The following is a 27633-nucleotide window of genomic DNA, read 5'->3' on the forward strand; positions in this document are numbered from 1 at the left end:
CTGTAGAGGTGTTTCTCTCTGTAGTCTGTTAACAAACTGTGTCCTGTGTTCTGTTTATAAGCACAGGATCCATTTCTATCGGCGGAATGCGATCGTCTTACTTATGAATTATTTGCGTCTGTACGTTTTGAAATTGTGACTGTGGCGTCATTATTAAATAACCCAGAATATGATTATTGTTTCTCTTAAATGATAAAACTCATCAAACACTCAGGAATGATGTAAAAAGTGTTTCGTCTCTCCAGCTCTCTCTGACTTTAATTGTATTCATAATAAAAGTTATTGAGGTAAATATCAGATCATGAAAACACAAATCTTTCTAATAAATGAAGAAAGTTGTTTGTGGTCCTTTTGTTGTTCAGACTACAATGAACATTTATTTAAACCAGACGGTGAATCAGAAACCTAATCAAATATAAAGCTTGATCAAGCGAGGATCGAGGAGCGAGGAACCGACAATTAAGAGACTTGAGAAGTACCCAGGGACTGTATATAAGAAGTGGATGTAGTCACCGTGACATCATCCATTCATTTGTGGACGGTTCCGAAGCCTAGAGTAAAGCAAGTTATTATTATTAATAACGTACAATAGCCCCCCATGTCTCTCACACAATTGTCAATTGTCTCATTCTTCAGTCTAAAAGTCAAATTTATTGAAAAGAAGATACATGGAATGATTTCCAAAATTCAACATGGTTTTTTTCTAACTAAATATTCTGCTTCAATCTATATTTGTTGGTGTTTAGCTCTTCAAAAACAATATGTTCACTGTGGTGAAAAACACAAAGGGAGGCATACACCTGTATCAACAGAGCGGTCAAGCAGCAATAACAGCACCAGAAATGTGTTATTGTGGTTCTAGAACAATTCATGGTTTTCTTTGCTCCAAGAATATCTGTAGTCCATTGTACCTCCCCAGCATGTTGCTGGTGTATTGGTGCTGTAAATTATATCACACAGGCTCAATCTGGTGCTACACATTTAAGGAAAATTCTGCAAAATGCAAAAATATCACTTTAAGTTGACAATCTTTACACAGCGTTTTCTGTTTACATTCTGTTCAGAGATTCTTGTCTTACATATGTCTCATTAATTTCCATAGAGATCAATAACACCATATTTATTACTAAACAGTCATCCAAAACGCTAATATGAGCGACGAGGTCTCCCTCACCTGAGCGCTCATTATCAAGTCTACTGCCCTGCGCTCCTACAACGGCGGCCGTAACCTTTGCTGTAGCTACTAGCTGGCTAAACTGACGCAGTTTTTATAGTCGCTAATACACACTTACAAAACCTCACACAGTGCCACCGAAGTAGAGTAAAAACATTGACCAGCTTACCTGCAAAATGCAAAACTACCACTTAAAGTTGACGATCGCTACACAAGGTTTTCTGCTTCCATCTTATACACAGAGATTCTCATTATCCCACTTATTCACCCCAGACTTCGCTGTGACTCTCCTGTCACAGACACTGCTCATGTAACAACACTGAAATCTACTGGTGGTACACTGGTACTACTGCCTAAAGATGACAATGCTGATGAATAACACTGTACCCCAAAGTCTAACTACAATGAACGCATAGGAAACAAACTCTATTTACTTGCATTACACCCAAAAATTATTCAAATTAATAAACTACACATGACTTATTGTACCACACTGGCATTATTATAATTGACCTTGTATACATATGTGTGTGTGTGTGTGTATGTGTGTGTGTGTGTGTGTGTGTGTTGTGCAGTGGTGTATAGTAACGAAGTAGAAATACTTCGTTACTGTACTTAAGTCGTTTTTTTGGATATCTGTACTTTACTTTACTATTTATATTTCTGTTGACTTTTAGTTTTACTTCACTACATTTTGCAAAGAAAACTGATACTTTTACTCCGATACATTTCCCCTGAAACCTTCGTTACTCGCTACAAAATCAAATCTATGTTTAGAAAAAAAATGAAGCATGAGACCAACGTCGGGGACTGTGGTGGAACACAGACTGCAACAAGCAGGCTTGGCGAATCAGTGGTCCTAGCTTGCAAGTTAAATCATTGGTTAATCACGTTAATGCGCAATTGCAAACAAGTGCTCTCAAAGCCGTGGTGTTTTGATTCCCAGTGATGCCCAGGATGCTTGATAGCGAGCGACTACATGAGTAGAATTCCACTCTACGATGACTGATTTCATGACGGAAGCAGAAATGGAAGCACCTGCTACTCCCGAAACAAACTATGGTGGTGACGAAGACCAACACCCGTGGATCGCTAGCGAGTTAGTGAGCTGAGGAACTGTTGACAGTTGTGAGATTTTGTTGATTTGAGTCATCTTGGCTATAATCATTGCAGCACTATTTGGCTAACGTTAGCTAACTTAACATTAGCTAGCCACCACACCATAGGATTATCAGGAGCCGCGAGAGCGCAGCATTAGGGTTAGCATTAGGGGAATCCTTCCCAGCTGTGCGCAAGCTGTCTGTGAAGCTGAACACACCTCTACCTGCCTCAGCGGCCTGTGAAAGGCTATTTAGCATTGCAGGACTAGTCTTCAGCCCAAGAAGAGCGAGACTGAATTCTCGCAATTTTGAAAACCAACTTCTTTTGAAGATGAACAGGATATTTTTCAGTTTCAAGTAATGACTGGGTTGTTACTTTCGGTGCTGCTTTAGTATTGATCATGTTTTGATATTTGAGTCATTTTGTGGATGATCAGATGGAGTTATGATGGTAGCAGTCGCCCAATTGCAGATTCAGCTTGAGCAAAACCTTTGCCTATTGTGTTCAAATCAGGCCCATAGGAGTTTACAAGGCAGGTGTCCTTTCTCAAAACACTGACCTGATGCATCAAGTGGATATTTTTTGCTGAACACAATATTATGCATTTGCCCTCTACATCCTCCAGTCGGAATGAGCATACTTATAAACACACTGTTACAACTCCTTCATAGTGTCATATTTCTTTTCGGAGAATTATGATGATAAGTTCATAGTAGATGCAAAAGTCTACTTATGTACAATATATTATGTTGAACATTGTTGCTCCTGGATGGATCACAGCCAACCCAATTATTGTCAACACAGCTCCATGTCCTTGGTCATGGTGCCACAGCATTTAAAAGAATAAACTTCATAATTCTCAAAATTCTGACCCTTTGCTTTTTTATTAACAGCATTTACTTGTACTTTTACTTTCAATACTTAAGTACATTTAATATCAGAAAATTACTTTTGATACTTAAGTATAATAAATATCAGATACTTTAAGACTTTTACTCAAGTAGTATTCTAATAGGTGACTTTTACTTTTACTGGAGTCATTTTCCAGTAAGGTATCTTTACTTTTACTCAAGTATGGCTTTTGGGTACTTTATACACCACTGGTGTTGTGGCATCACAAGTGGCCAGGTGGTAGATGGGTGCTACATTCCCTTCAATGATCAGCAGCCACATCACAAAATGGCCGCCGAGGCACGAACCACAGCTCCCAGAAGGCCTTGCCACTCACCCAGGTGTGGGTATATTAAGTCACCTGATTAAGACAGGACAGAAGAGCTTCAGGAGGAGAGGAGAGGGAAGAGAGCACACGGCTGGAAGAAGTGCCGACAACTAACTGAGAACTAAGGAAAATCCCAAATTCAGTATCTCAGAAAATTAGAATATTGTGAAAAGGTTCAATATTGAAGACACCTGGTGCCACACTCTAATCAGCTAATTAACTCAAAACACCTGCAAAGGCCTTTAAATGGTCTCTCAGTCTAGTTCTGAAGGCTACACAATCATGGGGAAGACTGCTGACTTGACAGTTCTCCAAAAGACGACCATTGACACCTTGCACAAGGAGGGCGAGAAACAAAAGGTCATTGCAAAAGAGGCTGGCTGTTCACAGAGCTCTGTGTCCAAGCACATTAATAGAGAGGCGAAGGGAAGGACAAGATGTGGTAGAAAAAAGTGTACAAGCAATAGGGATAACCGCACCCTGGAGAGGATTGTGAAACAAAACCGATTCAAAAATGTGGGGGAGATTCAGAAAGAGTGGACTGCAGCTGGAGTCAGTGCTTCATGAACCACTACGCACAGACGTATGCAAGACATGGGTTTCAGCTGTCGCATTCCTTGTGTCAAGCCACTCTTGAACAACAGACAGCGTCAGAAGCGTCTCGCCTGGGCTAAAGACAAAAAGGACTGGACTGCTGCTGAGTGGTCCAAAGTTATGTTCTCTGATGAAAGTAAATTTTGCATTTCCTTTGGAAATCAGGGTCCCAGAGTCTGGAGGAAGAGAGGAGAGACACACAATCCACGTTGCTTGAGGTCCAGTGTAAAGTTTCCACAGTCAGTGATGGTTTGGGGTGCCATGTCATCTGCTGGTGTTGGTCCACTGTGTTTTCTGAGGTCCAAGGTCAACGCAGCCGTATACCAGGAAGTTTTAGAGCACTTCATGCTTCCTGCTGCTGACCAACTTTATGGAGATGCAGATTTCATTTTCCAACAGGACTTGGCACCTGCACACAGTGCCAAAGCAACCAGTACCTGGTTTAAGGACCATGGTATCCCTGTTCTTAATTGGCCAGCAAACTCGCCTGACCTTAACCCCATAGAAAATCTATGGGGTATTGTGAAGAGGATGATGCGAAATGCCAGACCCAACAATGCAGAAGAGCTGAAGGCCACTATCAGAGCAACCTGGGCTCTCATAACACCTGAGCAGTGCCACAGACTGATCGACTCCATGCCACGCCGCATTGCTGCAGTAATTCAGGCAAAAGGAGCCCCAACTAAGTATTGAGTGCTGTACATGCTCATACTTTTCATGTTCATACTTTTCAGTTGGCCAAGATTTCTAAAAATCCTTTCTTTGTATTGGTCTTAAGTAATATTCTAATTTTCTGAGATACTGAATTTGGGATTTTCCTTAGTTGTCAGTTATAATCATCAAAATTAAAAGAAATAAACATTTGAAATATATCAGTCTGTGTGTAATGAATGAATATAATAGACAAGTTCCACTTTTTGAATGGAATTAGTGAAATAAATCAACTTTTTGATGATATTCTAATTATATGACCAGCACCTGTATAAGGTGAATAGAATTGGTCCAAGCACAGAACCATGTAGAACTCTGTGACTAACTTTGGTGTGCATCTACATCGTTTACATGTACAAACTGGGATCGATAAGATAAATAGGACTTAAACCTCCTTCGTGCGGTTCCTTTAATGCTAATGAAATATATAAGTCTTGGTAATAGGATGTAATGGTCAATGGTGGATAATGCAGCACTACGTTCTAACAAGACAAGTGCAGAGACCAGTCCTTTGTCTGATGTTGTGATGCCTTTGTTGATGGTCATTAGTAATTTTCACCAGTGCTGTCTCAGTGTTAGGATGCACTTGGTAAAGACATATTGATAAGAAATGGGGAAAGAGGTGCACACAAAGGGTTCAACTTTTTCTTTCAGCAGCCTAGTTTGGATGTGGTCTGAGAGACGGGTAGATGGCTTAGATATAGACATTGGAGAAGTGAATTGTTGATAGTCGATAGGAGAAAAGCAGTCGAAATACAATTATATCAAGTTTTACAGCTGTTCCTGTGTTTGAGGATTGTGACAAACTGGTGACCTTTCGGTTGGCGGACAACCCTCTCTACCCAGTAAGCCACGGTCGCCCCCAAAAGAATTGAAGTCATTAATTATCAATAAGCGGCCAACCTTCCTAAGCCTTGCCGCGCTGAAACCTGTGCTGCTTTTCAAAACTTGTCACTAACAATCACCCTCGTTCTGCTTGGTGGGTGTGACTGAGCTGTACTGGAGAAACAATCCAGCAGCTAGCAATCAATTTAAAACACACACAGCAGGTCCTACCTGCTCGTAAAGCTGCCAGATTTGGGGATTGGCCAGTACTTCATCACTAGCCCGGGGCTGTTCTTCCATCGTCGTTGCAATGACAGATCGCCCAGATGTTTCGATTTGTCACTGGGCTCAGACCACGGACCACAAAGTGGTAATATGGTGAACAGAGAGCTGATATAATGCATTCAGGGCAGTTTGAGAGAATAAGCAGGCTGCCCTTTCCCTAACATTTTGGTTTTACATGGGGCTGCTGTTGTTTTAATGTGTAACATAAGAAGTGTTTGAGAAGACTACGAACAGCAAGCAATTTCAGAGGTCCTTTTCTTCAAATCACTACCATACTGCCTTTTGCTATTGATATTAACTAATTAAACCATAGTTAAAGGAAATTTACCCCACAAATGTTAAGTTTCCTGACCAACTGCTACTTGATCTTGTTTTTGTCTGTCTACTTCCAGGTCTACTGACTATGGCACCACCTACAGCAAACTCAACCTGATGCCAGGGACAATTATCGTGGTGACCAGCTTCTACATCTGCCCAAAGAACAAAAAAAAGGTATAGACTTATTTGAATGATTGTGTTGTCCATGAGCTCGCTGAAATGCACTGCTGACAATTTTAGATGAAAAAGCAAATGCTCTCGTGTTTTGTTCACTAATGTGAGCTGGAGGCCTGAATGATTATTGAATTAAAATGCATCTAGATGTCTGATTTGACTAAATGATTACATTTTAGACTTTTGAATTGAATTGTTTAAGGCCTCTATTTGTAGGATTTCAAAATGCATTATTTTTTGGTAGAAAAAATACCCAATCATGTCACCAGTTAGTTACTTTTATATTGATGATTCCATGATAAAAATGTTTTACTTCCTGTGCCATCGTTTTTAAAAAGTATTTCTTTACACAACATCTGTGGGGCAGCTACAAAATGCCTGCTAGGGTACACAGTATATGAACGTATACTTCTGGTGTCTACAGGGACCCCAGTTGGTATGATTTAAAGTTAAGCATGGCAAATAATATTGATGCCAATGCAAATGTGTCCTTTCTCTGGAAAGGAAATATGATTTTTTTTTTTGTGACAACACAAAGATTAGCATATGTAGTGCTGTTGATCTTGAACTGCAACTTTGGCCACATGTAACACTCCTACCCATGTTATACTTATTCAATCCACAGGAAACATCTGAACAACAGTTAATTAAGAAAAAAACAGGTACCACAAAAGTTAAAGCATGAGCCAAGAGGTACACTAGGCAACTTAAACTGAGATACAACTGGACTGCCAGCTGCGGTGGCCTGTAGTGCAGGTGATATCTCCCAGGGTTAGGGTTCAGGGTTCTTCCAATCAATGAGTAGATGGAGGGAGATTAGATGTCGTCTTACATTCTGCAAACGTCTGGGGACTGTGGGATCTGCTATCTCATTTTCTTCACACACGCATGCACGCGCGCACACATACACACAGAATAGTAAAGGGCCAAACAACATTAGAGCATTTTATTACATGGGAATGGAGTCATCTTTATCTTCTGTGGGGACAGAAAGAGAGAGAGAATGAAAGAAACTGACTGGTGATGTGTGTTGTGACAGTAGGATGTCTGGTAATATGAGCTGCTTAAACACACCTCCAGGCCGGGCAGGAGAGATGACTAATGGAAGCTCAGGTTCGGTGCTTCTTGCTGGAATGTGTGTGTGATGCTGGTGATACGAGAGTAGTTGATCATCAAACACCTTGATCCCTCTAACTAAATATCAGTATGCTGCCATGTGTTTACTTCCTTGTTTTCAGCGTCCAAATTCTGAGCGATCAGGTTCATTAGTTACCTCTACACACATACAAACACACATACGTGAGCACAGTTTGATCAATACTGCTAATCTCATCAAAAAACAGCAAACGGGAGGGTATTCAAGCTCTGTGAGGGGATTACACAGAAAAGGTGTGAGGGGACTCGGGTAATCAATAGGACTTGAGGCAATTAGAGAAAGGTGAATCTTCAGATGGAGACAATGTCACCCTCGCTTTCTCTTGCTTCATTGAGCGCTCTATTAAAGACCTGCTCTAGAGCCTTTGCAGGAGAAGGCTCCCAAGGACTGTTGACATATTTCAACGCCAGTAGAGTCGTAATATACTTTGAGACTGGAAGCTCAGTGCTCCCTCCCTCAGCAATTTTCTTTAACACCTGTGTCTAGGGGGCTGTCAGCTGAGCAAGTGTTTGCACAAGTCTGTTTCCTTGTTGAGTGCTTAGTGTGTGGTCTAAATGAAGGTTCCAGTGTAGGCTAAAAGTGATTATAAAAGCTGTTGGATCTTTACCAGCCATCATAGCAATAATGGCAGAGATCTAAATTATATCCTTAACAATTGCTAGTCTGGATACATGTCCACAAGAGTGAACAACAATCCTATAACAAATCTATACTGAATCATCAATGTCACTCACCAAATCAGTAGCTTTTATCATTGATAAAGAGACCTCCCAAGAAGATGGAGGGAGGGATGTATGTATGTGCTTTTCACTAATGGGTAAAACTTCTGCAACTCCAAGTGGTATTAGAAGGTATTCAAACTTGACCAAATATAATGAAAACAAGAGAAAAAAGACTTATGCTAAACATGATCAGACAGTTCCAGGATAACTATATCTGGAGGGAAAAAAATATACATCCATCTATTAGTTACACTGGAGTTGCACTAATAAAAATTTTCTTGGCCGATTCCAATATCAGATTTTTTTTTTTTGAAGTCTGACCTGCTGATTCTGATTCGTGCCAATTCCGATTTTCTTTCTATAAAAGAACTATAATTGAAAGAAAGGCTCCGGACTAACTTTTCTTTTTTACCACTGTACCAGAACTGTCCCGAAACATGAATTAAAACGCCCCAAAGTCAATGTTAATGGCCAATAATTCTAAATGTTATCCACTGCCCACTCCACTGGGCACACATTGACTGCTCACAGCTCTGTGTGCTTCATTTAAATTAACATATAAAGACAAGAAAAAAGAAAAACAACTTTAAGGATAAGTGTTATCATTCATTATCTTTATCATTTAAGTGTAAAGCACAATTCGGTGGAGTGTTCACCTCCAACCTTATTTATGCATACAATGACCACTTGGGGTGGATTATCAGCCTTATACTGTGGGCACACAAAAAGGTACACTATGTTCAAATCATCATATCATTTTAAAATAAGTTTGTTATCAGTACTGTAGTCCCGCTTGCTTCGATAATGAGCGTTAAGTATGCTTTAATACTCAAGATGTCCTAATAAATGAAAATAAAGGATCGTATGCATATATTTTAAACTTTTCAAGTGTGTTTTAGACATTAAGAAGCTCAACAAAGGAGTTCTTTGTTAATGTTTCCAGCAGGGCAACATTTTTGCGTTTGTTTCCTTTCTCGTCCTCTCTCCCTGATGTCTTGACGTCCTCTTGATCTTTGGTAACCAATATATAGATAGCAAAGTGGAGAAATGTGTTTGATTAGAATTTGTGTCTAGCACATTATGAGGTTGAAGACAATTCTTTGTCCATTAACAGCTTATACAAATCTGTTCTCCTTTGAGATATTAGTACTGCGGATGACATCTTTCTTGATGTCATAACTTTCTGCTCTATCAATAGAGGTCCAGTGGACATCAGAGGCTCTCTTGGGGCTTGACTGGTCATTCCTTTTTAGCTCTTTAAGTTCTACATGGAAAGTTACACTCTGATCAAATATTGTTAAGATGTATTCGCCTATATTTTAAAATGTGAGCCGCCACAGTTCAATAATCCACGGTGATTCTGAAACCTTAGCATCTATGATATATATATTATGCTGACATCACAATGAGCCACAGAAAATGTAAGATCTTTATTGTAGCACATTACTCACACACAGGCACTTATTTCCTTTAATCAGATATTAAGATAAGTCTGGAAGACAGAGCATGGAAGAAACAAGAAATAAGCAAAGTTCCATCCCCAGCCAGGAGGCTCATAAGAAGTTTAAAAGTGAAATATCACAATATTCATTTATTAAGTGACCACAGCATTGACAGCACCACAAATATTACTGTAGGCAGATACATACATCAACCACACGCTGCCTGGAGGATGGGACAGTTAAAAAATGTCTTTATACATGGAGTATTGGAATTAGAGGTAGAGATAAGAACAAACCCACTAAGGGGGTCTGCCTTCGCTGGCTCTTTAAGTGCTCTCATGCAAGTGCTTCAAATCTTTATCAGCCTTTGAAGTATAGGGGAAATGGTTAAGTTACAAGGTCAGCTAAGGGCTGTAGAATAAGCTGCAGAATGATTGTTCTCTCACAGTCTCAGAGGTTGTGGTTTTCATAACCTCATTAATTCATCTCAGAGCAAAGACAGGAACCGTGGGCCAGAGATATAGGAAGGCCAAGAAAAAACTTGTCAGAGATTCCTCACCCTCTATATGTTATCGTCACATTTTCAAAGTGGGAGCTGGTTTCTCTGGTTTCTTTTGATTTCGCACAATTTCTGTGCGGAATCAAACCAAATCAATGCATATAATTATGCTCCATTGGACTGCCACAGAAACAAATCAACAGTAGTTTTAGAAATTAATTTAATCACCTACTGCGATGGAAAAGACCATAGTTGGACTAAAGCGATGAGTAAACACAGGCTTAAGTCAAATTGTTTCAAAAAGGGGAAAAGAGTGATAGACTGACTGATACTGCAGATGTAGTGTCAGCACTTCAGTGATTGGCAGTTTAAGTAGCTTCTAAGAGCAACTCAATTGATTCAGATGCTGCCCAATAGCATGACGACAAACAGCCGTCTGCTCTTCTCTCTACGATCTCTTTCTGACTGTAAACTGTCTCCCCTGCCTTCCATAAGAAAACCACTATAATAGTAATATTCTCGATAATTATATAGATCATTTTCTCCGAAGCCTTTCTTGTCTGGCGTTATTGTAGAAGAGAGGGCCTTGAACGTAATTATTTACAAAATGAGGGTAAACGCAGTTCAACAGTAATAGCAGCCACCCTGCTAATGGAACATGTTGGGAATGGGGGATGAATAAACCAAGAGGAGGATTTTTTTTTAATGAATTCTATCTCACTTTACATGTTTTATGGTTGATCTCACCTGGAAAAAAAAATACTCAAAATAACTTTTCATGCACATGAATACATAAAACCTTAAATTAAGTCGGACTGTATAGGGGTCATTACATAAACCAATACCATCCTACAAAACGACAAAATATAGGATGCAACCCCAACAACAGAAGAGAACGTCAATATTTAACGACTGTTCACTTAGTATTTCTTTTCAATTTGGCTTTCAGAAAATTACATTTCAGGGACCTTTTGGAGTTGCTGACACTTAATATATGACAGACCTTTTCTTTTTGTGTGATTAATTGTAAATAATTCAGAAGATCAGCCACAAATGTAGGTTTTCCTTCCTCTTGAAATAAAACTTAAAAACATGCTAAATGACCTTTCAGAATCAGAACCATTTATTGCCAAGGAAGTTTGCACCTACAAGGAATTTGTCGTGGCAGGTGGTGCGTAACATGTAACAAACAATAACATTAAACATATATATATATATACAGTTAGAAACGAGGATGAAAACTACACTAGTTAAACCACAGCAAATGAGAACCAGCCATTCCCCAGTTGTTTACTCCTATTCCTTACTTTGTCTATCCCTTCAACCATGTCATCTGAGAAGCAGTCTTTCCTTTATCCTGTGCCCAGACTCTGATCTGGGAACTGTGCACAGGCTGATAAGGAGACTGGAGCGTATTGTGCAACTGTGACCCTAGTTGGAGGCAAGGTTAGACCACAGAAGCTACGGCTAATACTTACTGGAGGGTTATCAACTCTCCATTCCACTACAGTGGTTTGGTCCACCCATGCGGTCATAAGGAAACAGTGTTCAACTTCGGAGTCTACGCGCTTCATTCGAAGCATCGGGAAGACAGGTGTTAGGGCGTTATGCTCAGTCAGAGAGTCAGGAAGCAACTGACTTTGAATGAGACTCATTTCTATTATCACTAGACAGAGAAAGGTTCAGTTTTGGACTGCCTTATTTTTTCGAAGTAAAACTGTATATGAGACCGTATGAGAAAGACATAATGTATGTGAGGCAGCCGGCAGCAGGTTTTCTTTGTTATGACACACCAGATGCTGTTCTCTCTTCGTCTGTCTCACATCTTATCAGTACTTCCTGTATCAGCAGAATCAGTGTGTTTGTCTACAAAAGAACACACAAAGAAGCGGATAGTTCAGTCTTACTCACGGACTTAGAGTTAACTATGAAGAGGCATGAGCCAGAGAAGAAATCACATGATAAGAGACCTCAGAGTCAAGAAGAAATGGCATTTCATTGTCATGTTATTTCTGAAAGAAGCAGTATTTGTCGAACGGGTTGTAGAAAAGACTGATAGTGAGGTGTGAAAATTGATATTTGATTGTAAAAAAGATACAAAAACGGGCACCGGAAGCAGCACTCTACCTAAAAAAGCAACACTGCATGACGGGAGTCAGCAACTACGCCATGTAAAAAACTTTAATGATTGCTGAGTACTACATACTATCTTTCGGCATTTAGTACTTTTCAAACAGAAAACATGTCTTATATTGTGATATTTACTGGAAATGACAAAATAACCAACAGCAAATAGGAAACTTTCAGCTCTCCGGCAATCTCTCTCCAACCAGTTGCTATACTTTATTCAGGTTTTTGCACTAAAATGAGGAGTTATTGTCCTCATTTCAACCTCACAAATCAGCCTTCCCTAATCCCTTGCAGGCTTTCAAATCAAGCAACAGGAAAAAATAGAAACGGGACGTCTGACACAATTTAAGCTCAATACGGCGCGCTGTACAGTACTGTGTCGCTCGTGGCCAGTTAGGACTGTGTGTCAAAATAGGTGTGCTGTCTGTTAAGGCTAACTTTGACAGCCCTAATTAGTTTCTGAAGCTGTGGGCAAAATGAACAGCACTAGTGTAAGAGTGAAATTGTGTGATGTAAACATAATTACGTAAACATAGGTTCACATATTTAGTATCTAAAGTTATGTTAAGTTGATGATCAGATATGACCACTAGTCTGCGCTGTTTAGGCGGCTTGATGTGATGGGGGTTAAGTGAAGGGAGAAGAAGAGTAGCGGGAGAGTGTGGTTTTGCGTTGTCTGGTTCAGTGTTGAGTCTAACTAAAGTTATGAGGAAAACCCAGGAAGTGTTGGACTGATTCATTCCGTATCATACACCCACGTCACTTACACTAGCACTTGATGGGTATTTGGGGTTGAGAATTGAAGGAAGAGGGTCAGTAAGGGCCTAGTCTGACTCACCGGATGTAGGTGTGGGTGGGTGTAGGCCTGCCATTGGCCGTGTTTTTCACGTGGCATTCTCCTCCCCATCCACTATCTGCTATTTTGCAACCGCCTCTACATCCTGTGCTCAGCACCGCCCAACAGACTTGTGAGTGATTTAAAGCAAAAAAAGCCAGTGCATTTTTTTCTCCTATACCAGAAAGATAATATGTTTAGCCAGACCTTTCTTTAGCGCTGACACAGCACTGTGGAGATGGTTCTGACTATGCAAGACTAGTAAGTGTCCAACAGCTTATTTCTGTTCCAGGGCCCCATAGCAGGTTTTTGGCGTTATTGCTGTCTTCACATTGAACTGAGACATTGGGAATTGAATGCTGCCCATGTCCTCCAAGCTCTACTGTTGCAATGTTACTCTTTCCAAGCATATTTCACCCACAATGATCCTGCTATAAGTCCCCGGAGAGTATTTCCACTATAGCATAAGATGAACTAGCATTGATTAAAGCTATTGGTCCATATACTCTGTCCAGCTGGGCTCTGGTGTCCTCTTGTGCCACGACAGAGGCCCACGAGCATCAGCACTGCTGCTTTCAGCCCTTCACATGCTGGGTCTAAATGGATTGACCTGACCAGGATCCACAAAGATGAATCAATAGGCAGTGAGCTGGAGTCAATGACTCACCGTGCTATCTGCTTGCTAACCCTGGACGGAGACCAGGCTTTGAACTATGTCATGCCGCTTTTGAGGGGATGCAAATGCAACCCTATGCTTGTCTCTGATTTTTAGAGCTGCATGTGTTTGCTGCAGTCTAGAGTTTAATGGGGCTTGGTTAATATTTCAATGCAGCTGGAGAAAACTGCAGAATATCAGAGCAGAGAAGATCTCAGAAAGGAAGCCAAATCAGGATGAGAATATGGAGCCAGTGTTTTTCAGCTTTTTATGTGTCACACAATGCATCAGGAAATGTAGGAATTAATCTCTCATTAAAGATAATTTGAATTAGCATTTGTATGCCAGGCAGAGACAGCAACTGCCATAGAAAAGACGTATCAGCTTTGTTGTAGTACTTTAACTGGCCTAGTTGTTTAAATGTGTTTTTTTTTTTAAATGATTGATGCTAATCCCTTCATGATGTCCTTTCTTTATTAGTGGGCCAAGTTTAGTTCTACAAGATTCATTTTTTGACGTCTCACTGAAGGTTTACTTTCAGAGAAATGTCACACTGAAAAAGAAAAAGAAAACAGCAGCTGATATCAGATTTTCAATCTAGAGCCAATATACCACAACCAGCATGGCAAGCTTTGCACAACACAGCATCCCATATATCAAACTGTAACAAAGGGCAGAGCTTTCTACTTTTCTCATCCCTTCATTATCACTGCGTAGATCCTTTCTTTTCTACTTCTCTCTGCATCTTTCCTTCTCCATCCATCAAATTGTCATTCTTCTCTCTGTCTTTTTCTTGTTCTTTTACATCCTACATGTCTCCTTTACCATCTTCTTCTCATCTTTTAGCCAGTTTTAACTGCAGGTACATCTCCAGGGACCCAGGAACCTTGTCAGAAAGTCTGACTTTTCAGCAAGTCAGGGACCTCAGGATTTTGACCATAGGAATCGCAGACTGAATTAAGCAATAGTTACTAGCCTCATAAAACATGGTTCTTTCTGGTGACCCAGGAACTTATGTGAGTTTTGTAGTTTACAGCAGTGTTTTTCAACCTTTTCTGAGCCGCGGTACATTTTTTACATTAAAAAGCTCCTGCGGCACATCAACAACCCAAAAAGTTACAAAATGCCACATTGTAGCATAATACAGCATATATGCTGACGATTGAATGACAAGGGTGTCAATGTATTGATCCTTACTCAGTGTGAAACCTGGGCCTGTTTAGATGACCACAAAGCTGAAGAAAGGCACACGAAGCTCTTCCTCAATAGCTCTGTCTCTCTCTGTTTTTAGTTTTTATAGTAGTCATGATTGAAAAGCTCATCTCACAGATATGTTGTGGAAAATGTGAGCAATGTTGAAATAGCTCTGTTTGACAGAATGGGGAATTCCTTGGCAACAGTCAACCAAAAACTATCCAAAGGTAGATTAGCAAAGCTTAGCTTTAAACCACAGTGACCACAGGGACTTTAGCTACTTCGTTAACCGCGTCAGGGCCGAGCATCTTGTTCACAATGGCTTTGCAGGCAAGTAGTATTAAAGCCTCTGCCATAGTGTGTGGGCTTTTTGATTTGGCTACCCATTCAGCTACTAAGTAGCTAGCTTTGAGAGCTCTCTCTCGGACATCTTTGTGGTGTTTCTCAGTTTATGTACGCAGGCGAACAAAATAGTCTGTTCTTGTTTTGAAGTGACGGGTGTTTGGTTTGGAGATGACGTTTAGGCTTTCTTGGGACCATGGCACTGTTTGATAGCTTTTCCCCACACACCAAGCATAACGGAGTCGGTGCAGTCGGATCCCCGGTAAAAGTAAATTCAAACGAAAGATAACTTTCACTGTATTGTCTCGAGCGCACCGTTCTTTCTTTCTTTTGACCACCACTCATACGAGGCTTTTCATCTGGGTTAGAATGTCGTCCAGGGCCCAGTTCAGAGTCTGCATTTTTTTCCTTTTCAAATATTTCTCCATCGCTCTTCGTCTTGTCACCGCAACCTCATTTCATTCTACCGTCTTAAATGAACACGGTCATTATTGCGCTACCTACTGCCACCCACTGGCATGGAAGAGTATTTCATTACTTAGCCAGCCACTATATTGCAGCTCAGATGCTCAACAATGCCAAATTATTTGCAGCAACTAAATAATATTTTTTGGGACCGATTAAGTGAAATTGGACATTTTCCCACGGCACACCTGGCGATCGCTCACGGCATACTGGTGTGCCACTGCACAGTGGTTGAAAATCACTGGTTTACAGTGCTTAATATCTTAATATCAGAAATAAATAACTATAAACAATTGTCCCTACTTAAAGTGTCTTTAAGATTTTCCTTTAAATAAATGTCTGTTAAGTCACTATCTATTGCCAAATAAGGGAACACAATGGTGTGTGAGCCTATGGCCAACTGATGAAAGTACTGCGATATTTGTATTCTTACACAGCTGTGTGTCTGTGGCGACATTCACAGAAAAAATGCTTTATCATGGCCTGTGTCTACATGGCGGGTTTTTTCTGAGCGCCAGTGGGTTTTTTTTGTGCAGCTCTTTGAGCATTTCAAGTAATATCTGAACTTTCAGAGCTGACAATAAATGTTGGTGTTGAGTCTTGTGCTTTCATCGGCGTAAGCTTTGTCTCCGACGGATCGTCCTCCTTGCTCTAACGTTACAGCTGTCAGAGTGAGCAGTGAAAAGCTCATCCATACAAAGTATGAGGTCATGATGAAAAAAGAAAGTAGCCCAAATTGATAATACAAAGCAAAGGAGCGACGCTAGGTCTACCATTCAACGGTGGTTAGAGTGGTGATATGTTGTCAACATGTCATAGAAAGTGGAGGGCTATTTTGATGAAATGCTGGGATCAAGCGCTCCACAGAGCCCTGCTGGTGCTTTTCTGCTAGAAGAAGATGCTTTGTGGACACATTTTTCACCATCTTAACATCATGAATATTAACACTGCTATAGCTGCAATGTATATGCAGTTTCCCCCATTCTTACCCATTTCTCTTTCCCCCCTTTCTATATCTCTTCCTCGGTGTGTGTGTGTGTGTGTGTGTGTGTCAGAATAAAAGAGTAGCTGAAAAACTGATTTGCAGCATAAACAAATAATATATGGTGCTGCTGCAAAACTGTGGTCACGTCTGTTGTGTCTTCATATAGCCAACAGATCTCTATGTCACAGTACTGTAGAATGTGTGTTGTCATAATGGCGCATGTGTAGTTAATAGGGGTGGGAATCTGTAGGCACCCTTCGATTCATCTTGATGCATCTAAATGTTTTCATCCCTCCCTCCCCAAGTGTACAGGTATCATACAAATGTTAAAGGCCCTCTCTGATGCTAGTGTTTGTTTGTTTTCCGTTCAGGGCTCCCTACATTACTTTGTGTGTTAACTTGAATCAAGAGGTAAGAAATGCAGGGCTGAAGTTACAGTACTACCTGCTAATAACGGTCTGCTAATGTGTCACCACATCTGGGCCCATGAAAGCAACTTGGGGAACAGGTTTTGAAATAACACCAATGAAAAGTAATATCTGGTGAGAATTGGTGTTAACTAGTGGTGTAACGGACCCTCACGGTTTGACACGCATGTGAACTGCAAATTAATTCCACAGTTTAACGTTAACCATCACAGTGTGAAATAAAGTTTTACTGACGATCGCTATCAGTCATTATTCAGTAAAATATGTGATCAGGACATCATTTATGCTTTTCTAGTCACCGATCTGATAATGTTACACTGTAAACAACTAATCAGTGTTTGAATTAACACAAGGAGAACGAAGGCTCCATTCACTTTCATTATGATGCGTTCAGGCTCTGTTCAGTTTACACTAATCTCTAAGCAGCTTATTATACATCATTACAACTACTAATGACAAGATTTGTTTTTATTAATGAAAATATAATCTTTCATTTCCTTATCATTTGAAAAGTGTGTTTTATGAGGAAAAAAAACATCAAAAATACTAAAATTAAGTAAAAGGATAACATTTAGAATTTTTGATGACTTACACTGACTTGCAGTTGAAATGATTTTTAGGATGGAGCCTTGTAGACCAGCTGCTATAATCAAACAACAATATGGATCATCAATGATCGGCAATTAGTATCGGCGGCACAACAATGTGATCTTGGATCTCTAAAAGTTCTATTTTCTCCCTTTTATTCTTTTGACCCGATCCGTGACTCTGATCTGTGATACAATCGGAACAGTGAGTTTTATGATCCATTGCACCACTAGTGTTAACATTCATAAGCTAGGCTAACTAGCTTCCACTTCGGAGTAAAAACTGAACAGCTGATGTTGATGGGTCACCATAAATGTTTGAAGCTGCAAAGGGCCAGATCAGCACAGCTGCCCAGCACAGAGGCCTACATCTTAGAAGCCGTTTCCACATATGCCCAAACAAATGTTAAAGGTATGCACAGAAGTTACTGTATCAATGTGGTTTATATTGCCTTACATAAGAGGTGAGGAGAAATCAATATCCAGTTTGACTTTACATTTTGTCTTGACCAATTCCTGCACTGCCCTTTCCCAGGTTCTTCCTCTTCTTCTTAAGCTGCCAGACATGATGGATGTGACTGCTTATGACAACTTATTCGTTTTTTATTCTTTCTTCCACACACACGTGCATGAACGTTTCTTTGTCTTTTTTTACGTGTTGAAAAGACCCGATAGACGGTTCAAAGTCAACTTTTACTCATATCTGTCCCAGTTGGTTAAAAAGTATCAAAGTGATGTTAGATAAGAATGTTGAACTGACAGCACAAAACATGAGCAGTCAGTCAGCTGTCAAGCTGTCAATCCGTTTTCATAACTGCTTCAATAACTTGCATAGTGTAAAAAATGTTATTTTATTTTGAAATAACATTTGAGTGTGTGGGCCTCATGAAAGTGGAAAGTCTGACATATCAGGCTCAGACAACACAACACATTCACAATACATCTGTTGTATCTGGATTTCTCAGCCTATTTACTCCTATCCATCCTGATCTGCATATGAAAAATACATCCGCTGCATACATGCTTCACTTTGTCTCCAGAATAAGAAAATTGCAAATTTTCACCAGAGCATTAGATCATATTCTACTCAGCTTTGTCAATTTGTATCTCTGTGGGTCCGGCAAAACTTCTCTAGGATCAGGGAGGATGCAGTGAAGGACAAATGCATTATGGTTTGGGTATAGTGTCCAAAATAGATGAATCGTGTTGTGTTTCTGTTCTTGCCATTATCACTTCGATGGGACAATTGCATGTGAAGTGAATAGATGGATAAGATGTCTTTCTCAGTTACACTTTCTGTAAGTACAAGATCTATAATGCATTATAAGGTCACACTTATGATTTGTGAGGCATTTAACTTAGCTCTGCAGGCGACAAGGATACACACCTGTGCTGCTGTTTGTTTGGCTTTTTGTGAACGATCAGTTTGCCCAATGTTAAATATTTATGATCAAGATGAAGGACTATATGATGGCATGTGTTTTGGGACTTTTGCTGCTCCTGTGCGAACTTTTCACCACCTACAAAACTATACCGGCTTGGGCGAGTAGCAACCAGGGGCTATCTTACACGAGGGAAGCGCTCTTGTCTCTATGCCACAATGGAGATAAGCTTACACCAGATCCTTTCAGATCGCTCATCAAAAATGTGCCGGAAGACAGATTAGGGAAAAGAGGCCAGACAGGAGGCGTACGACAACGGCTACGGAAAAGAGGCAATCGACTGCCCCTGCCATCTATGATTCTGAGTAACATGAGGTCGCTTAGGAATAAGATGGACAAACTCCGACTCCTGACAAGGGGATGCTTTGAGTACCGTGAGTCCTGTATCATGCTTTTCACCGAGACTTGGTTACACCCCGAGATCCCTGACTGCTGTGTTGGTATAGAGGGGTTCTCACACATTCATTCTGACAGAAGGGAGCTGACAGGGAAAAGCAGAGGGGGCGGACTCTGCTTGTACATAAATGACAAGTGGTGCAGACAGCACATAGTCCGGGAGAAAATCTGTAATCCTGATGTGAAACTGTTATGTGTGAGTCTCAGGCCATTCTACCTACCTCGAGAGTTTGGTAATATCCTCATCCTCAATGGCAATGCCTCGCGGGCTACGGCACAGGTGGCAGACTGTGTTCACGAACTCTGACCATAACACCGTTCACCTGATCCCCACATACAAGACAGCCCTGAAGAGCAGTAAACCTCTGATTAAATCTATCAATGCATGGACAGACGACAGCGTAGAAACACTGAACGGTTGCTTTCTATGCACAGACTGGGATACGTTCTCTGGAGAGCCAAACCTGGACAATGCCATAGAAGTTACCACAAGTTACATAACATTTTGTGTTGACACTGATTCCAAAAAGGACAATAAAAGTCTACCCTAACAACAAACCTTACATCATAAAGGAGGTGAAGGACTGTATTAACAGAAAAAAACTGGCATTTAAGACCAATGACCACCTACTACTAAAAACTGTACAAAAGGAGTTGAACCAGAGACTGAAAGAAGCTCAGGAACACCATAGGGAGGCAATAAAGGAAAACCTCCAGGCTATGAACTCTAAAAAACTATGGAACTCCATGAAAACAGCCACCAACATGAAACCCACAAACATGTCGTAGATGAACTGGCTAAAGCAAATGAGCTGAATGGTTTTTACAAGCGGTTTGACAATTATGACTTCTCTGCTGAATGTGACATGGTGCTTGATGGTATTTCTACTGATGATGTTGACAGGCCATTGACCATAAATCTGTCAACAATGTCCTTAAGCAGTTTTCTGATGATACAGCCATCCTGGGTCTGACACATCAGATACAGCTGTATACAAACATGAGATTCAGAACTTTGTCCAGTGGTGCGACAAACACTTCCTCAACGTCAATAAAACAGAGGAGATGGTATTGGAGACCACTCACCAGTGGTTATCCATGACTAGAGCATAGCACATACAACAAACATTGACAACAAACTGACATGGAGTGTTTTGGTCTTTGGTGTCAACCAGAAAGTGTTGCTGCTCTTCTACCACGCCGTAGTTGAGAGCGTCCTGCAGTTGTGGCAAAATGACGAGAAGAGACGGCGAATTGAAGTTGCAACCAGCGGGAAGTGTTTTAATGCATACAACATCAACAAGTTCAGCATATCGAAACAAATCCGACGTATTACTTTTCACAGATTACTTTTATAGTCAAAACTTACCCCCCTTACATCACTTTCCACCAATCAAACAAGTGGGTTGAACCACAAACAGAGCACATCTGATTTCTTCACTATGTCATGCTCTCCTGACTTCGTTTGAGTCAAGATAACCTTTTGGCAGAACACACGATTCGTTTACGGGAAATTTTTGGATACAAATAGGGGTGATCGATTTGTTCACACCAATCGCGTCATTCGTGCCGCCGGTCTCGCCGGGGACTATTTGTGTTCATTCGGGTGAATCGCGCTGGACGCGCCTGAGAGGGGGCGTGGCTTATCGCCCTGAAAGCCGTTCAACTGTCCGCCATCAACCATCAACAAAATAACCTCTATTTCTGCTTAGTACATGTTGTAGAAGACCCAGATATCACGGGAAACTAAACGCCGTCTTGTCTGGGCTCATAACATAGTCCGGAGGAGCTCCGTGGATTTTATCGAGGTGTATTCACTGTGTCTAGCAAGCCACACATCGGCTGTTTACTACAGCTGTATGAACACAAAATAAACTGATCTGGCTGTGATTTAACTGCAATAAACCGACAAAAAGGGACTCCGAAATAACTACGTAATGATGCCGATTTGTAAAAAGTGCGAATTCATGTTTTGTTAGTTCTCTCCGCAAGACGACAAGCAAATAACTTCTAAAATACTTGTTTTCTCAATGGAGCTCGGATCGATCAGTGCTAGGCTAAGCTAGCATTGTAGCAGCTCCATCAACACTCAACATAACGTCATATAGACGTAAATACTGCAGCGTCTTTTCATTGTTTGTACCATATGGTTTACACACACACATTTATACCAGTGGTGGGCCGTCAGGGCCTGCAAGGCCTTCTCTGCTGGCCTAAACAGAATCACAAAGCTATATCTATTTTATAATTTAATAATTTTTCTTAAATACACTACATGTATTATAATTTATAAAAATATTGTTCCCGTTATCTTATTTTCTCATTGCACAGCTACTGTCTTCCTCAGTTGCTCTGCTTCCAGTAGAGCTTTTATCCAATCAGATTTCACCTCTGTGTCTCAAGGTAAGAAGAGAGGCCCGAGGCCTGCAGACTCACAAGTGAATCCCTTTGCAGTTTAAGTGAATGGGGACGATATTGTTGATTGTCATATTCTTCAACCAATCAGATCTTTAGTTTGACATGTTGGGCGTATTCTTTGACGTGTCAGCGCCTGCTAGCCGGCCTATAATGACATCAGCATTACGTGCAGCTCAGTGTCCATGTGTAGCTCTGCCGCGAGGTGCAGAGTGTGCTGTGATTTGTCAGTGGGCGAGCACGTGACTATCATGAAACGAAACTTAACAGCAGAGGCTTAGTCGGGTAGTGAATCACATCACATGATGCAGCTCAGCCAATCAAATATGGGCATTCTGACTGAGTGAGATGTACCACACACCATGACACAGGGGGCTGAGACGAGGAAAGACATTGCAGAGCAGTACTACAATGTTCAAGTTGTGAAAGTAAAATCATAAGACGATCTCTTTTGGCCGCAACTTGTCATTAAGTAGTGATGGTGGGTCCCACAGCCAGACCAGCTGAGAACCACTGTCCTCCATGAGCGCAGAAAACATTATATTTTCCTGAATATGAGCTTCTGCATTTTCCAAATGCTCTAGTACTATTCAAACGTATTATAAGTCTCGTACCGAACGGTACGTACATAGATACGTACATTTACTGCATACATAGTTACAGCCTTAGAAACTAATAATAGCTGTGGCGCCATCATGTGGTTATAAGGTGGTATTTCAGCTGCAGGACAACAGTGAAGGCCCAGGTATAAAATGCACGGCCCGCCACTGATTTATACACATAGTTTGGTCCGGTCTCTATTGATATGAGGTATCGTAGAGCTCTGGGTGAACACAGATGGCTACAGTATTTGTTTCCTGATTCAACAACGGCAGTCAGTGATGACAAGAGGAGCATCTCAACACTGATAGGCTATTGCGCTGCAGCGTCACGGCATTCTTTCGGCGAAGTTGAAAAATTTGGTGTGAACGCACCATAAGGCCTGTCGCATGAACTGGCCAAAATCACAACATGGCGTCTCACAAGCAAAAGGCTGTAAACTGCAGAGCCGCACAATGTGATCCCGACTCATTCCTGCCCGGAAGTGCGATGTTGGACGACTAGATCACAGAGTCGAATGTTATGATTAGGTCACACCACACTACAGGCTGTAACATCACGGAGGTACTGAAAACTGAACTTGGACGAATAGTACATAAATGGGAAGGACCCAGCCATAGTGACTGACAACTTTACTTAATTCACTTTATTTCATATGATGTTCATGGCATCTGCATCTAAGTTAAGAGTGGTCAGTGACATCATAAGAGAATAATACAGTATGTATTTTAATTAAAAGTTGTGGTGTTCAGTGACACAATGACATAATACAATATGCACTTTATTTTCATATCATTTTTCACGGCAAGTTTGCAAATACCTTTTCACGTAGTTTTGATGCAATTTGTGTGCCAAGTTATCAATATATGATGTACATATTAGACTTAGTTGTATTTTCAGCCCTATTTTTACGTTTTCATATATTGCAATTAGTGATGGGCAAGTTAACGCGTTAATTTCGCGTTAACGCATTAATTAATTAATGCCGACAATTATTTTATCGCGCGTTAACGCATTTTTAAATTTATTATGATTTTTTTATTTGTTTTTATTGAAAGACAAGAGACAATACATAACAACAAGAGGATGACAAGAACAGTGGGATAAAAGCCAGCAAACATCCTATAGTCAGTAATTTTAGTGCACCTATATGCTGAAATTCACGGTAAACGCATTTAAACGGCACAGATCGGGAGCGAGCAAAGGACTTTGAAAGTTAGCGGAAAGATTAACGTGAGACAACATCCGGTTTCTTCAGACGAACATCCGGTTTTCAGAATAAGATGCCAACAAAGTATGAATTATATTCACATTAAGTATAAAACATGCTACCTGCATCTCGTGAACCAAATGTTATTGCGCTTTTGTTCATATAGCAGTACTTTTAAAATAAAAGTGCGCAATACACTACTTTTGAATTCATTATTGAACTTTGCCGTAACAATGCAATTAATCGCAAAAAATCCATGCGATTAATCGCGATTAAATATTTTAAGGTATATTTTAAAAACAGGAAATATTGAAAAGAGACCCCTCACTCTCCATGAGTGAGGGGTCTCTTTTCAATATTTTTTTCAATTATTTTTTCCTGTTTTTAACATCATGTAGATACTCTACCTTTAACTACACTATCTCAGTGGATATGCAATTATACTGCTAGCGGTTTTATACAAGCTACGTAAAAAGACTTTGCTAAATAAAGGCAATTGCCTCCATCCTATGGCCACTAATGGCATTGCAGCTTTTGTTGGTTATAATATCAAAGATGTATCTTTATTCATACAATGAAAGACAATTGAATATCATGGTATTGATGACAAGCAGCCTCATTACTCATTTAAATGTCAGTGGCTGAACCTCAGCTCGTTAGTGGCCATTTAAAATGCCGTCCCACGGGCTCTGATCCCTTCGCCTCCACGGCTTTAATTGAATCAGATGATAAACAGCAGAAGAGTGTTAATTTGCAAGTGCAAGTGTGTGCGTGGGTTGTTGGCAGAGAGAGATAAAGATAATTTAATGTATCTGCCTGCAAGTGTTGGTGTCTCTTTAGTGTTTGAGTGTGTGACTGCAAGTATGTGTGTCTTAATACGCAGTGTACTGTAGCTGAGACTGGATGTATGTCTGAATGCCACTGCTTGTCTCACTGCCTGCGTGAACATGGTTGTATATTGGGGAAACACACTACACCAGAGAGTTTGTTTCCCAGTCAATCTGCTCACTTAAGACCCAAAAGAAAATTTTAACATTTGATCAAATAGAAATTTGACAGCAATGACAGCAGTCTGGTTGATTAACTTATTAACTTCAGAGTGAATGCCCATAATCAGCTGATAGAGAAGAAGCCAGAGAGAGAGAGAGAGAATGGATGAATGAGTGTAAAAAGAGTCTTCCTGACTGAACTTTTACTAAGCTTCATATGTAGTTGGTGTCAAGCAGAACAATGGCAACAAGCTCAACCGCGATCCATAATACAGGCGCAGCCATGATCCATGTCAACCTGCAAGACGAGAAAGCACAAAAACTCTTAGGAGGGAAAAAAATTATTTAAGACGATGTATTTTGCAGTTTTTACTTCGCCTTGAATTGTGAAATTTACTCGAAATAGAGTACTGTCACAAAAAATAATTGTACATTGACTATACCAACACGAAGTGGAGATTATCGACATGTCTCTTTTTCTCAATTATCATTTGATGTGTCAAATCAAAGGTCGTCAAAAGACTTAGCTTTTTGACCCCACTTCTGCAGAGCTGCTGTGAAGAAGGGTTCATAGATTCAGACCTGATTCGGTCCATTAAAGCTAAATTTGGTCTTCATTGACTCTGACATGGATTTCTTTTTCGATTATTTTTATGGGTAAGGCAAGTGAAATTCAGTGCAATGAGCCTCATGTATGTCACTAGCTATAGTTCAACAAGTTTTGCTTCTACTGTGAAAGAGTGAAAAATCACAATGCATGGCTTTGCCATTCAGCATTAGACGCTGCCAAGTGAGTAAATTCAGCATATGAAAGATATTCCGTGATGCACTTTGACTATCATGATCTCCTGCTATGCTAACTTGGGAAGCGTGAACAAAACACCAGGAAATTTCTGTGTGATCTCCTACAAACCCTGTTTGTTGATCCTCATTTGAGTCAGGATTGCTCCATCAGTTACCAGACCCATTGCCATGTTTTATTGATGCAATGAATACATTATCAAATTAATAATGAAACAAAGCATGTATGTTTTTTGGTTGGTGCACCGGGGCTTCTGGTTTGTGTGTGAATATGCGTGTGTGTATATATGCTGGCAGGGTAATGAGCTCAGGGATATGCTGTGTGAACAAGGATAGAACGTTGACAGCATATTGAATGGCGATGAATATGTTCTGAGGATGACTGGCAGAGCTAGCAACAGAGTAAAGCAAGACAGCCCTCTGACCCCCTCCACCTTTCAGCTCAAACATAAGCGGCTTCCTGACAGCCACACAAATCAATAATTCAGAGTGAATAGATTTACAATGCCCTACTTGTGGCAGACAGAAATATCTGAGAAACCTTTGGTTAGTCAAGATTAGATTAGATTTAAAAGACTGCTTTGATATCACATTAGTACTTTTTTAAACAGTTTTACATTAATCTTCTTCATTGGGGCGACTGTGGCAAAGTGGAGAGTATTTTCAATCATATTACTATCTTCAATCGGAGGATTGGTGGTTCGATCCCCGGCTCCGCTAGTCCATGTTGATGCGACACTTAACCCCAAAATCGCTCCCTTAGCTGTGCCTACGGTGTGTGAATGTTAGATAGTCTGATGGTGTGTCAGTGTGTGAATGATGACAAGTAGTGTGAAAGCGCTTTGAGTGGTCGGAAAGACTAGAAAAGCGCTATACAACTGTAACGAATTGCTGTAAATTTACAGTGAATTTTCAACGGTATCTTACAGTATTTCATAATAACTGTAACATAGTTAAATGTTCATCCCTCACATGTAAATTAACAGTTAATGCCGTAAATTAACAGTTAATGCCGCCAATTAACAATAACAGCAGACTACCGTAATTTAACAGCATGATACAGTATTTTTTGTGAAGAGGTGAATAAACGTCGCAAGTAGGAGGTGCTTGGGATACTGGAAAACTTCTGAAATTCGGCACGCAAGCCAGAATTTGCGAAAATTGCAGTCTGATTGGGGTGTCCAGCTGCGTATGAAATATTGGCTCGATAGCGCCCCCTATTGAGTAGCCCCAACATTGGGTTTCACCTAGCTGTATGAAATTTGGTAGGTATGTGCATCGTGATGGGACGTACAAAAAATCCTCTTGGAATTTTTCTCTAAACCAAACAGGAAGTCGGCTATTTTGAATTTTATGACGTTTTTGGACCGTTTCAAGGCGTCATACTTTAACGAACTCCTACTAGAGATTTAACCCGATCAACTTCAGATTTGGTCAGTATGCTCTTGAGACCTTGGCAGTGAAAAGTTACTCAAAGATCAAAAAGTTATCGAACTATGTGTCCGTGGCGTGGCGTCAAAAAAACACCATTCGCCATGACACAGGAAGTTGTTGTAACTCGGCCGTACATTGTCTAATCTGCTCCAAATCTCTCATATGTCATAACATCCTGACCCGGAACACACCTATATGACAATATCGAATCATAGTAATAGGGCCACCTAGTGGCAACTGGAAGTTGTACGTTTTGTACTTTGACATCCTGCTCCTCACAGATTAATCAAATCCCTCTAAAATGTTGTCAGAAAATTCTTAAGACCTTGATAATGCTTCATTGTGAAAATCGTAAGAAGTTGTTGAAGGGCGGCGACGTGGCGGTTTGGCGAATTTCGATCCTTCGCCATGAACGAATAAACTGATGTAATTCGACTCCACATCATCAGATCTTTACCAGATTTCACATGTTTGATTAGACTCCAGGCCTGAAGACCTCTGCAGG

General features: G+C 40.5%; 1 protein-coding gene across 1 annotated transcript in view; it reads left to right on the plus strand.

Annotated features, from left to right (window-relative positions):
* sorcs2 (sortilin-related VPS10 domain containing receptor 2) overlaps positions 1-27633 on the plus strand; it is a 284143-nt gene that overhangs the window by 150676 nt on the left and 105834 nt on the right. Inside the window, exon 3 of the mRNA XM_076087245.1 lies at positions 6302-6401. Within this exon, the coding sequence (XP_075943360.1) occupies positions 6302-6401 (100 nt within the window). The remainder of the gene's footprint in view (positions 1-6301; positions 6402-27633) is intronic.

Source organism: Anarhichas minor, unplaced genomic scaffold (assembly GCF_050575085.1).
Source record: "Anarhichas minor isolate MPS153535 unplaced genomic scaffold, ASM5057508v1 ptg000009l, whole genome shotgun sequence".
Taxonomy (NCBI): Eukaryota; Metazoa; Chordata; class Actinopteri; order Perciformes; family Anarhichadidae; genus Anarhichas; species Anarhichas minor.